General features: G+C 47.5%; 1 protein-coding gene across 1 annotated transcript in view; it reads right to left on the reverse strand.

Annotated features, from left to right (window-relative positions):
* The window catches only part of LOC115456575 (MLX-interacting protein-like), a 141,744-nt gene that overhangs the window by 8,361 nt on the left and 119,616 nt on the right, over nt 1–13,767 (reverse strand). Inside the window, exons 11-13 of the mRNA XM_030185753.1 lie at nt 7,002–7,075; nt 6,730–6,846; nt 2,927–3,054 (exon numbers count right to left, since the gene is read on the reverse strand). Coding sequence (XP_030041613.1) covers nt 2,927–3,054; nt 6,730–6,846; nt 7,002–7,075 — 319 coding nt within the window. The remainder of the gene's footprint in view (nt 1–2,926; nt 3,055–6,729; nt 6,847–7,001; nt 7,076–13,767) is intronic.

Genomic DNA, 13,767 nt, shown 5'->3' on the forward strand with positions numbered 1-13,767 from the left:
TCCAATTTCTGAACAGGAGTGAGATGGGACTTGGCATAATTTAATACAAACCCTAGTAGTTCCAGGACCTGAATAGTCATCCGCATTGACTGTAGAGCACCATCCTCTGAGGTGCTCTTCACTAGCCAATTGTTGAAGTAAGGGAACACATGCAATCCCAGTCTGAGTAGCGACACTGTGACTACTGATAGACATTTTGTGAGTACCTTATGCAAAGGAGCCATTACTGCCTCTCCTTAGGTGGAGAGGTGTAGCCCAGGACCTCGAGCATCTCAACCCTGGGCTCATCCTCCACATCTGCAGGGAATGGAATGGCCTCAGCCATTTCCTGCACAAACAATGAAAAAGAGAGGCTCTCAGGAGGAGACAGTCTCCTTTCAGGTGGAAGGAAAGGTTCAGAGGGAATCCCAAAGGACTCATCGGAGGAAAAGTACCTGGGATCTTCCTCTTACTCCCACGAGAGCTCCTCCTCAGTGTCAGAGAGCACGTCCCTCAGGGACCTTCGAGATTGAGCCTGTCTCGATGGCGATGTCGAGGGGCTGACACCCGCATGGACTGTGGTGAAGCTTCCTCCACCAACGTCGATGGGGAGTCGACCTGGGTGGCAGCCGATACTGGAACCGCAAGCGGCATCGAGCTCGGGGGACCTCACTGCAGGCGGAGGGCCAGGCGCCACTGCAGCAGACAGCATGGCAGGCGCAAGCACCCCTGATACCGATGCAGACTGATGCAGTCCTTCCAGAAGTTCTGGAAGCAAGGCCCGGATGCGCTAGTCGAGAGCCACCATCGGAGAAGGCTGCGGTGCCAGTGGAGCAGTCGATCACAGAATCTGCTGAGGCTCGGGAATAGGAACCGGACTGCTGAGAGGCCGACGCATCGGCACCTCATGTATGGAGAGGGAGCGGTCCTCCCAGTGCCGATGCTTCTCGGGTGCCAAATCCCTCGGCGCCCCGCAGCTCCTGGCACCATGTGTCGAGGGAGAACGGTGTTGGTGCTTAGCCTTCGCTTGATGCACCTCACCGAGGCTCCTCGGTGCTGACAAGGACAACGACGAATCCCCACGTGTCCTCAGGGTTGGGTAAGACGATGGACAGTCCCAGGGGCCTGTACAGCAGGAGGCCTCGAGGTAGGTGGAGACCCACTCGATTCCTCACTGCTCCCAGAATGCCGTGGCCTCTCAGCAGCCATGCCTACCTCCTCCCGACGTCGATGTGTCCCTCAATGTCGATGCCACCGACCTCAGTTCGAATGCCGAAGGACTGGACCGAGCCCCAAAAAGTTTTCTCTCTGGGCTTCTCAAGCCAATTGAGTCCTTTTCTTCATACGAAGACAAAGGACACAATGAGCTGGGCTATGGTCAGGCCCAAGGCACTAGATACACCAGGAATGTGTATCTGTACCCGAGATGGTCCGGTTGCACTGAGTACAGCGTATGAAGCCACTGGGAGTCTTAGATGACATGGAAGGGAAGATCTCACCGGCTAAATCAAATGGCTCGATTGTGCCAAAAAAAAAAAAAAGGCACAAAAAGGGAGAGACGCGACCACGCAGCCTAAAAGACAGCTGCTATCGAAAAAGAACGGAAACTTTAAAAAGGACAACAAAACTAAGAAAAAATAAAGGGAAAACAATTTCTCTTTTTTATTTTTTAACAGAACTAAATGAAAATAAAAATCGAGTGAAAAACACACTTCAAAAATGAAGAAGGCTCTTTCCCAGGCGCAAAGAGAAGAGCCACAGAAAAAGCTGTTGCTCCTCATGTGGAAGAAAAGAAACTGAGGTACACGCTCACGCAGCGGGCAGGAAGTCAGTCCGCGCATGCACAGTGCACTGCTGCACGCGCAACAGAAGGCTCTGGCAAATTTTTTGTTTTTGCTATGTTTTATGCTGATTCCCAGGCCGGCGCAGATCGCCGACCCATGTGTGAGAATAACCTAGTCTGCTTGTCCTCGGAGAAAGGTATCATCTTATTTTCTTTTCTACGATTTATTTCTATTTATTAAGTTTAATAAACCAACTAGAAGCAGCAGTCTGGTGCTTGCCGAGGTCAGATCTGCAACCACAAATTCCTGATTCAGTCTCCTGATAGGACAACTCTCTCAGAGGCACAGAAACGGTTGCAGGCGTTACAGGAGTTATGTCATTACCAAGATATGGTGACATTGTACCCAGATATGGGAAGTTCAAAATTACCCAGGTAATTACTTTAATTACTTATAGTTATTTAATTTAATTTAATTACTTATAGTACAGTGTTACTTCATGACAGTATTATTATTATTATTTATTGCATTTGTACCCCACATTATCCCACCTTTTTGCAGGCTCAATGTGGCTTACAGAGTGTTGTTATGATGCAGTCATTATATGATCTTAAATACAGTCCATATACTGTAACATTATCCCAAAATGCTTTAAACTAGTTGTAATATACATTTCAAGTGCAGCATTACCCAAGTAAAACGGTATATTACTTACCCAGGTAGGATAAATGGACACGCTATATATTACCCAGATATGGTATTATTGTACAGCAACATGTTTACTCTAATGGGAAAAGCCATGTCTTAACTCTTCCTGAAAGCCACATAATTCTGAATGCTATCAGGAAGAATTCCAGAATGACAAGAGTTACCATTGAAAATGTTTGTGCTCTATAGAAACCTTCCTATTCTTATGTCAAGTAAGAATTTTGGTGACTAATGTTCCGATATTGATATTATTAGTCTCTGAATATTATGTTTTTCTGTATTCTTCCTAGTAATGGCCTAATTTTATTTTGTAATCCACACTGATCCTAGGGGGTATATATCGGAATATACATTTTGTTTTGTATTGTAAATGAAGGGTCAAAAACAGCAGTAAGGAAGATGAAAACAGTGTAAAGCAAAGGAGAGAAGAAAACATGCACTGTACTCTCTCTCACCTAATAGCAGCATTGAGTTCCTCCATCTCAGTGCGCAGCTGCTGTACAGTCTCTTGCATTCGGCGGCGCTCCTGCTGCAGCCGTGTGATGTACCCCACTGATTTCTCCAACAGGCCAGCTTTCGCCATCTGTGGAGAGAGACTGAGCAGAGTAAGAAGACAAAGGAAAGAGTCAAAGAAAAAAGGAAGATGGGAAAGAGAGAGACCTGACCAGTTTTGATAGGGTGAGTGGATCTTCTCTATCTGAGGAAATTAGGCAGATTTTGGGAGGCAGCAGCATGTGAGAGCCTTCCTCTGCTGGACCTGTTGATGCTGGCCCCAGAGAAGATAAAGTACTGCACAGGCATGCTCTGAAGCACTGCCTTGTTCCCCCTCCAAGGTGGAATTCCTGTTGTGGGGGGGGGGGGGGGGGACACTCAGCACTTCAATGAGAGTCTGTACTTACAGGGCCCACACAGCACTCTGAGCCAGTAAGGGGAGAGGATAAGGGGCGCTGGTAGTGGCCCAGAAAGGAAGGAGGGAAGATGCTGGATGCAGAGTAGGGTAGGGAAGAGAAATTGAGATGCTACCCAATTTGGGGGGGGGGGGTAGAGGAGAACAGGATATACTGGCCATGTTAAGGTGGAAGGTAGAGAGGGGAAGGGGAGACGCTGGCCATAGTAAGGTGGAAGAGAAGGAAAGGGGAGATACTGGCTAGGGTGGTGGGAAGACAGAGGAAGGGGCGATGCAGGCAACATGAAATGCATAGGGAGAGGAGAGAGAAATGCCAAATTAAAGGGGAGGGGGTTACTGGTAGAGCCTTAAGTTGCCCCGGGAAAGGTTTGAAACGTGATATATACTAGTATTACTGAGTCTGAAATGTTTGCACACACTCCAGAATGCTTCAGTCCGTCTCTTGTGTGGTTCATATTGCTATGATCATGTAACCCCATTGTTGCTGAGTCACCCACTGGTTGCCTGTCCAATTTCTGATATGATTTAAGGTTCTTTTATTGGCTTTTAGGGCCCTTTGTGAGGAAATTGTATCCTTCTTAGCCTCCCTTATCGCTCCTCCTTACACCCTACATTTTTTTCTTACTATTGCCTTTGGTTGTTTGGGATGATGTTTGCCCTTGGTCTGCTAATGAGCTTGTTAGGCAGTTTTGTGTTTGTTTGTTTGTTTGTTTGTTTGTTTGTTTGAATGATTTGTTGTGATTTGTTCTTCCTTTCCTATTTATAATGGTATTCTCTCTTTCTATGTAGTTCATTTTATTTTTATTTGTAAACTGCTTAGACATGATAAGAAGGAGCAGTATACCAAGCCCTTTAAACTTAAAACTTTGCACAACCAAAGGTTTGCCTAGTGCATCCAATATGGTCAGCCCTGCCCTGATTACTTCCTAAACAGGTTTCCTAAAGTACAATAATATACAATAAATATCTAAAATAAATACAATCAATAATAGGCACACCAACAATAAACCCCGTTATATGCATAACAATAAGCATAAAATACAACAAAATAAATCACAATCAGACAAAAAATTGCCTAAACACATTGCTAATGAAGACTACATATAGAGAACTAAAAATCCATAACAAACCCTCACTAAGCCACATGGACAAATATAACCCAACAAAAGACAAGACAACTTACATAACCTACTCTTAATGGGAAAAGCCATGTCTTAACTCTTCCTGAAAGTCACATACAGTGGGGGAAATAAGTATTTGATCCCTTGCTGATTTTGTAAGTTTGCCCACTGACAAAGACATGAGCAGCCCATAATTGAAGGGTAGGTTATTGGTAACAGTGAGAGATAGCACATCACAAATTAAATCCGGAAAATCACATTGTGGAAAGTATATGAATTTATTTGCATTCTGCAGAGGGAAATAAGTATTTGATCCCCCACCAACCAGTAAGAGATCTGGCCCCTACAGACCAGGTAGATGCTCCAAATCAACTCGTTACCTGCATGACAGACAGCTGTCGGCAATGGTCACCTGTATGAAAGACACCTGTCCACAGACTCAGTGAATCAGTCAGATTCTAACCTCTACAAAATGGCCAAGAGCAAGGAGCTGTCTAAGGATGTCAGGGACAAGATCATACACCTGCACAAGGCTGGAATGGGCTACAAAACCATCAGTAAGACGCTGGGCGAGAAGGAGACAACTGTTGGTGCCATAGTAAGAAAATGGAAGAAGTACAAAATGACTGTCAATCGACAAAGATCTGGGGCTCCACGCAAAATCTCACCTCGTGGGGTATCCTTGATCATGAGGAAGGTTAGAAATCAGCCTACAACTACAAGGGGGGAACTTGTCAATGATCTCAAGGCAGCTGGGACCACTGTCACCACGAAAACCATTGGTAACACATTACGACATAACGGATTGCAATCCTGCAGTGCCCGCAAGGTCCCCCTGCTCCGGAAGGCACATGTGACGGCCCGTCTGAAGTTTGCCAGTGAACACCTGGATGATGCCGAGAGTGATTGGGAGAAGGTGCTGTGGTCAGATGAGACAAAAATTGAGCTCTTTGGCATGAACTCAACTCGCCGTGTTTGGAGGAAGAGAAATGCTGCCTATGACCCAAAGAACACCGTCCCCACTGTCAAGCATGGAGGTGGAAATGTTATGTTTTGGGGGTGTTTCTCTGCTAAGGGCACAGGACTACTTCACCGCATCAATGGGAGAATGGATGGGGCCATGTACCGTACAATTCTGAGTGACAACCTCCTTCCCTCCGCCAGGGCCTTAAAAATGGGTCGTGGCTGGGTCTTCCAGCACGACAATGACCCAAAACATACAGCCAAGGCAACAAAGGAGTGGCTCAGGAAGAAGCACATTAGGGTCATGGAGTGGCCTAGCCAGTCACCAGACCTTAATCCCATTGAAAACTTATGGAGGGAGCTGAAGCTGCGAGTTGCCAAGCGACAGCCCAGAACTCTTAATGATTTAGAGATGATCTGCAAAGAGGAGTGGACCAAAATTCCTCCTGACATGTGTGCAAACCTCATCATCAACTACAGAAGACGTCTGACCGCTGTGCTTGCCAACAAGGGTTTTGCCACCAAGTATTAGGTCTTGTTTGCCAGAGGGATCAAATACTTATTTCCCTCTGCAGAATGCAAATAAATTCATATACTTTCCACAATGTGATTTTCCGGATTTAATTTGTGATGTGCTATCTCTCACTGTTACCAATAACCTACCCTTCAATTATGGGCTGCTCATGTCTTTGTCAGTGGGCAAACTTACAAAATCAGCAAGGGATCAAATACTTATTTCCCCCACTGTAGTTCATCTCTTGTTGAATGCAAACAAGAAGAGTTCCAGAATGACAGAGTTACCGTTGAAAATGCCTGTGCCCTACATGTATATACTTATTCTTACGTTAAGTAGTCCATTCTATTTATTTACATTTGTACCCCACGCTTTCCCACTCATGGCAGGCTCAATGCGGCAGGCAATGGAGGGTTAAGTGACTTGCCCAGAGTCACAAGGAGCTGCCTGTGCCCGGAATCGAACTCTGTTCCTCAGTTCCCCAGGACCACAGTCCACCACCCTAACCACTAGGCCACTCCTCCACTCTGCCTTGGGATCAGAAAGGTACAGGTTTTTTTGCTATGAAAGTAAGCTAAATCTCAACTCAGATAGGCTGGCATCATCCGAATGACGCTTGCTCTTTCTTTTCTTCTCTTCTTTGCATATTCCTATTTTGTTTGCGTTGTTTTCATAGTATACCAAGAAAATAAATTGGAACAGAGACAGACAGAAAGACAGATAAACATATACACGCAGACAAGCTGGAGTTACCTTTACACTGGACTGGCCACAGGCAGGTAGTACGAGACTGGCTAGGGCCTTGAACCCACAACTAATCTTCATCCGTCGTGCATGATCTGCGGACATTGACGTTGGTTTCCGACTGCCCTGCAGATTGCATCACATGATCCATTAGTAACCAAACTTATGATATAAATAGGTCAGGGGGCAAGCGAAAGTGACTGGATTTAGAGGCTGTTCCCATGCTGCTGTGTACAGTACACACACATTAGTGGGATGGTTGATAATGATTAGAATGCTACCTTTGCCATGCTTTGCTGATGATTTGATGATGTGCTTTGCTCTCCAGTAGCAGCTTCCTCATCCGGTTTAAAATCTAACCAGCAACATAAAAACAAGAAGCGCATGAATAAGAAATGCTGCTCAGTCTAGATCTCCATCCACATTATTAAAGACTGCATACTTACTCTGAACACAGATACTTGGCTTTACAACACCCTAAGGCAAAACACAGAAGCAACTGTGCTTCAATTGCAGTAACAAAAATCACAAGATTAAACTGGTTAATAGCAAACTTGAGCTCAGACAGTGCAGAGGAAAAAAGTCAAATACAGCTAGTACTGAATTACAGACATGAAATAAAGAACAAGAAGGTGGCTGCACTTGAGATGCCAGTTGGTTGGTTAATTACCCTGCTTCCTTTTCCTTAAAAACAAATGGGGAATATAAGCTGAATGCTCTGAGAGCTGTCTCATAGCAAATGCAGTGGGGGGGGGGGGGGGAGGGGGCTGTCAGCCACTTCAAAGACTGACCCCCAATTAAAGGTTCTTCATTCCATTACTATTGAGGTTCTTCATATCAAGCAAATGCTATGGGGTCCTAGAAGTGAAAAGATTAATTTGGAAGATGCTCTCCTGAATCATATCAAAAGCACCCGAAATTATGGAGGTAAGATCTGTGGTGCTGTCAGGCCAGATTTCCTGCAGTCTGCAGTGAAAAAAAACAAAACAAGCTGCAGAGGGTATTGGCTCTACTGACTGAAACCTGTCACTGAAAATGCCATTCTAAATTTGTGAAGATGAAGGCATCTTTGTTAACTAATGGTGCAAGTTAGATTATGTTTCTTTTTCTATACCTCCTTTGCTGGTTGAAGATGCAAAGTCTTAATATGGCTGCTGCAGGGTCATTCTAGGGTACGCTTATATCTCCTTTGAGATATTTTAGGGGGTGATCTCACATTTGGAAAACATTAGGAATATTCTGAGATTATGAATTAGCTACTTAGGAAACCAAGGCACAAAATGTTGCAAAAAGATGATCTGATTTGGATACTAAAACATCTGTATTGCAAGAAGTATAATGCTCCACAGGAGGACAACATAGTTTGGTGAACACAGAGTTTGGAATATAAAATGTTATTATTAATTCTGAGACATTCATTTCCTAAACTGGAAACCATTAACTCTAGGAACCTTTACTGACATTACTTGATGGTAGTGCTTAAAATACAAAGGGAACTTTTCAGGCTTATGTCCGATAGCTAGATGTCAAAGAAATATTAAGAAAGGGTGGTGGTGAAAGTAAATCTCACAAATCTGATTCCTGAAGTTGTGGCCTAGACTAGCTTAGATGTTTCTAATAGATAGGGTTCTGATTTTAGATTTTAACCGAAAACATGCTATGTACAAAAAAAAAAAAAAGTAAAACAGACTAGAAGTTTCCCAAACTAGAAAAAGAAAAAAACATCAATATCTAAAACAAATACAAAAATAAATAACACCACCAAGAAACCCTATTGTATACATAACAATAAGCATAAAACACAAAAATAAAAACCACAAACATAAAATAACTTAAATATCACCTGATAATCACCAGGAAAACCCTACTTCTCCTAGTACTTTTTTTACTCTTCTCCTTGCCTGCCTTGGATCTTCCCCTCTGTTTTCGTGCTTTTTTTCACACTTTTAACCATCATCTGTAAAAATGTATGCACTTGATTCCACTGGTAGAGATACCTGGCAAAAGCAGATGCACTAAAAAACACCAATACTAATTTATTTTTGTTCTCTATGATCTAGAACATCTATTCCAAGCCAACACATGTAGTCTCTTGTCCTTTTCAAGTGTTATTTAACATTTATATCACTCTTCTTTCTGGATGTCTTTTTCTGACTGTATGTAGACAGTATTCAAATAATTTTGTCATTGCTAGGATCAGGAGAGAGTACTTCTAATTTTTTGAGAGTCTGTGTAGATCGGGTTAACCAGTGGTTGCCACAAAGCGAATGCTACATACCTGTAGAAGGTATTCTCCGAGGACAGCAGGCTGATTGTTCTCACTGATGGGTGACGTCCACGGCAGCCCCTCCAATCGGAATCTTCACTAGCAAAAGCCTTTGCTAGCCCTCGCGCGCCGATGCGCACAGCGCATGCACGGCCGTCTTCCCGCCCGAAACCGGCTCGTGCCGGCCAGTCTCATATGTAGCAAGACAAAGACTAGGGAAGACACAACTCCAAAGGGGAGGCGGGCGGGTTTGTGAGAACAATCAGCCTGCTGTCCTCGGAGAATACCTTCTACAGGTATGTAGCATTCGCTTTCTCCGAGGACAAGCAGGCTGCTTGTTCTCACTGATGGGGTATCCCTAGCCCCCAGGCTCACTCAAAACAACAACCATGGTCAATTGGGCCTCGCAACGGCGAGGACATAACTGAGATTGACCTAAAAAATTTACCAACTAACTGAGAGTGCAGCCTGGAACAGAACAAACATGGGCCTAGGGGGGTGGAGTTGGATTCTAAACCCCGAACAGATTCTGAAGCACTGACTGCCCGAACCGACTGTCGCGTCGGGTATCCTGCTGCAGGCAGTAATGAGATGTGAATGTGTGAACAGATGACCACGTCGCAGCTTTGCAAATCTCTTCAATAGTGGCTGACTTCAAGTGGGCTACCGACGCTGCCATGGCTCTAACATTATGAGCCATGACATGACCCTCAAGAGCCAGCCCAGCCTGGGCGTAAGTGAAGGAAATGCAATCTGCTAGCCAATTGGATATGGTGCGTTTTCCCACAGCCACTCCCCTCCTGTTGGGATCAAAAGAAACAAACAATTGGGCGGACTGTCTGTTGGGCTGTGTCCGCTCCAGGTAGAAGGCCAATGCTCTCTTGCAGTCCAATGTGTGCAGCTGACGTTCAGCAGGGCAGGAATGAGGACGGGGAAAGAATGTTGGCAAGACAATTGACTGGTTCAGATGGAACTCCAACACAACCTTTGGCAAGAACTTAGGGTGAGTGCGGAGGACTACTCTGTTATGATGAAATTTGGTGTAAGGGGCCTGGGCTACCAGGGCCTGAAGCTCACTGACTCTACGAGCTGAAGTAACTGCCACCAAGAAAATGACCTTCCAGGTCAAGTACTTCAGATGGCAGGAATTCAGTGGCTCAAAAGGAGGTTTCATCAGCTGGGTGAGAATGGCATTGAGATCCCATGACACTGTAGGAGGCTTGACAGGGGGCTTTGACAAAAGCAAACCTCTCTTGAAGCGAACAACTAAAGGCTGTCCTGAGATCGGCTTACCTTCCACACGGTAATGGTATGCACTGATTGCACTAAGGTGAACCCTTACAGAGTTGGTCTTGAGACCAGACTCAGACAACTGCAGAAGGTATTCAAGCAGGGTCTGTGTAGGACAAGAGCGAGGATCTAGGGCCTTGCTGTCACACCAGACGGCAAACCTCCTCCACAGAAAGAAGTAACTCCTCTTAGTGGAATCTTTCCTGGAAGCAAGCAAGATGCGGGAGACACCCTCTGACAGACCCAAAGAGGCAAAGTCTACGCTCTCAACATCCAGGCCGTGAGAGCCAGGGACCGGAGGTTGGGATGCAGAAGCGCCCCTTCATCCTGCGTGATGAGGGTCGGAAAACACTCCAATCTCCACGGTTCTTCGGAGGACAACTCCAGAAGAAGAGGGAACCAGATCTGAAGCGGCCAAAAAGGAGCAATCAGAATCATGGTGCCTCGGTCTTGCCTGAGTTTCAACAAAGTCTTCCCCACCAGAGGTATGGGAGGATAAGCATACAGCAGACCCTCCCCCCAATCCAGGAGGAAGGCATCCGATGCCAGTCTGCCGTGGGCCTGAAGCCTGGAACAGAACTGAGGGACTTTGTGGTTGGCTCGAGATGCAAAGAGGTCTATTAAGGGGGTGCCCCACACCTGGAAGATCTGTCGCACTACACGGGAATTGAGCGACCACTCGTGAGGTTGCATAATCCTGCTCAACCTGTCGGCCACACTGTTGTTTACGCCTGCCAGATACGTGGCTTGGAGCACCATGCCGTGACGGCGAGCCCAGAGCCACATGCTGACGGCTTCCTGACACAGGGGGCGAGATCTGGTGCCCCCCTGCTTGTTGACGTAGTACATGGCAACCTGGTTGTCTGTCTGAATTTGGATAATTTGGTGGGACAGCCGATCTCTGAAAGCCTTCATAGCGTTCCAGATCGCTCGCAACTCCAGAAGATTGATCTGCAGATCGCGTTCCTGGAGGGACCAGCTTCCTTGGGTGTGAAGCCCATCGACATGAGCTCCCCATCCCAGGAGAGACGCATCAGTGGTCAGCACTTTTTGTGGTTGAGGAATTTGGAAAGGATGTCCCAGAGTCAAATTGGACCAAATCGTCCACCAATATAGGGATTTGAGAAAACTCGTGGACAGGTGGATCACGTCTTCTAGATCCCCAGCAGCCTGAAACCACTGGGAAGCTAGGGTCCATTGGGCAGATCTCATGTGAAGGCGGGCCATGGGAGTCACATGAACTGTGGAGGCCATGTGGCCAAGTAATCTCAACATCTGCCGAGCTGTGATCTGCTGTGACGCTCGCACCCGCGAGACGAAGGACAACAAGTTGTTGGCTCTCGCCTCTGGGAGATAGGCGCGAGCCGTCCGAGAATCCAGCAGAGCTCCTATGAATTCGAGTTTCTGCACGGAGAAGATGGGACTTTGGATAATTTATCACAAACCCCAGTAGCTCCAGGAGGCGAATAGTCATCTGCATGGACTGCAGGGCTCCTGCCTCAGATGTGTTCTTCACCAGCCAATCGTCGAGATATGGGAACACGTGCACCCCCAGCCTGCGAAGTGCCGCTGCTACTACAGCCAAGCACTTTGTGAACACCCTGGGCGCAGAGGCGAGCCCAAAGGGTAGCACACAGTACTGGAAGTGACGTGTGCCCAGCTGAAATCGCAGATACTGCCTGTGAGCTGGCAGTATCGGGATGTGTGTGTAGGCATCCTTCAAGTCCAGAGAGCATAGCCAATCGTTTTCCTGAATCATGGGAAGAAGGGTGCCCAGGGAAAGCATCCTGAACTTTTCTTTGACCAGATATTTGTTCAGGGCCCTTAGGTCTAGGATGGGACGCATCCCCCCTGTTTTCTTTTCCACAAGGAAGTACCTGGAATAGAATCCCAGCCCTTCCTGCCCGGATGGCACAGGCTCGACCGCATTGGCGCTGAGAAGGGCGGAGAGTTCCTCTGCAAGTACCTGCTTGTGCTGGAAGCTGTAAGACTGAGCTCCCGGTGGACAATTTGGAGGTTTTGAGGCCAAATTGAGGGTGTATCCTTGCCGGACTATTTGAAGAACCCACTGATCGGAGGTTATGAGAGGCCACCTTTGGTGAAAAGCTTTCAACCTCCCTCCGACTGGCAGGTCGCCCGGCACTGACACTTGGATGTCGGCTATGCTCTGCTGGAGCCAGTCAAAAGCTCGTCCCTTGCTTTTGCTGGGGAGCCGAGGGGCCTTGCTGAGGCGCATGCTGCTGATGAGAGCGAGCGCGCTGGGGCTTAGCCTGGGCCGCAGGCTGTCGAGAAGGAGGATTGTACCTACGCTTACCAGAAGAGTAGGGAACAGTCTTCCTTCCCCCAAAAAATCTTCTACCTGTAGAGGTAGAGGCTGAAGGCTGCCGGCGGGAGAACTTGTCGAATGCGGTGTCCCGCTGGTGGAGCTGCTCTACCACCTGTTCGACTTTCTCTCCAAAAATATTATCCGCACGGCAAGGCGAGTCCGCAATCCGCTGCTGGATTCTATTCTCCAGGTCGGAGGCACACAGCCATGAGAGTCTGCGCATCACCACACCTTGAGCAGCGGCCCTGGATGCAACATCAAAGATGTCATACACCCCTCTGGCCAGGAATTTTCTGCACGCCTTCAGCTGCCTGACCACCTCCTGAAAAGGCTTGGCTTGCTCAGGGGGAGCGTATCCACCAAGCCCGCCAACTGCCGCACATTGTTCCGCATGTGTATGCTCGTGTAGAGCTGGTAGGACTGAATTTTGGCCACGAGCATAGAAGAATGGTAGGCCTTCCTCCCAAAGGAGTCCAAGGTTCTAGAGTCCTTGCCCGGGGGCGCCGAAGCATGCTCCCTAGAACTCTTGGCCTTCTTTAGGGCCAAATCCACAACTCCAGAGTCGTGAGGCAACTGAGTGCGCATCAGCTCTGGGTCCCCATGGATCCGGTACTGGGACTCAATCTTCTTGGGAATGTGGGGGTTAGTTAATGGCTTGGTCCAGTTCGCCAGCAATGTCTTTTTTAGGACATGATGCATGGGTACTGTGGACGCTTCCTTAGGTGGAGAAGGATAGTCCAGGAGCTCAAACATTTCAGCCCTGGGCTCGTCCTCCACAACCACCGGGAAGGGGATGGCCGTAGACATCTCCCGGACAAAGGAAGCGAAAGACAGACTCTCGGGAGGAGAAAGCTGTCTCTCAGGAGAGGGAGTGGGATCAGAAGGAAGACCCTCAGACTCCTCGTCAGAGAAATATCTGATGTCTTCCTCTTCTTCCCACGAGGCCTCACCCTCGGTGTCAGACACAAGTTCACGAACCTGTGTCTGCAACCGTGCCCGGCTCGACTCCGTGGAACCACGGCCACGGTGGGAGCGTCGAGAGGTAGACTCCCTCGCCCGCACCGGCGAAGCTCCCTCCGCCGACGTAGTCGGGGAGCCTTCCTGGGAGGCGACCGCAGTCGGTACCGCACGCGGCACCAACGCCAGAGACCTCACCCCGGGCGAT

This window comes from Microcaecilia unicolor, chromosome 1 (assembly GCF_901765095.1).
Source record: "Microcaecilia unicolor chromosome 1, aMicUni1.1, whole genome shotgun sequence".
NCBI classification, from domain to species: Eukaryota; Metazoa; Chordata; class Amphibia; order Gymnophiona; family Siphonopidae; genus Microcaecilia; species Microcaecilia unicolor.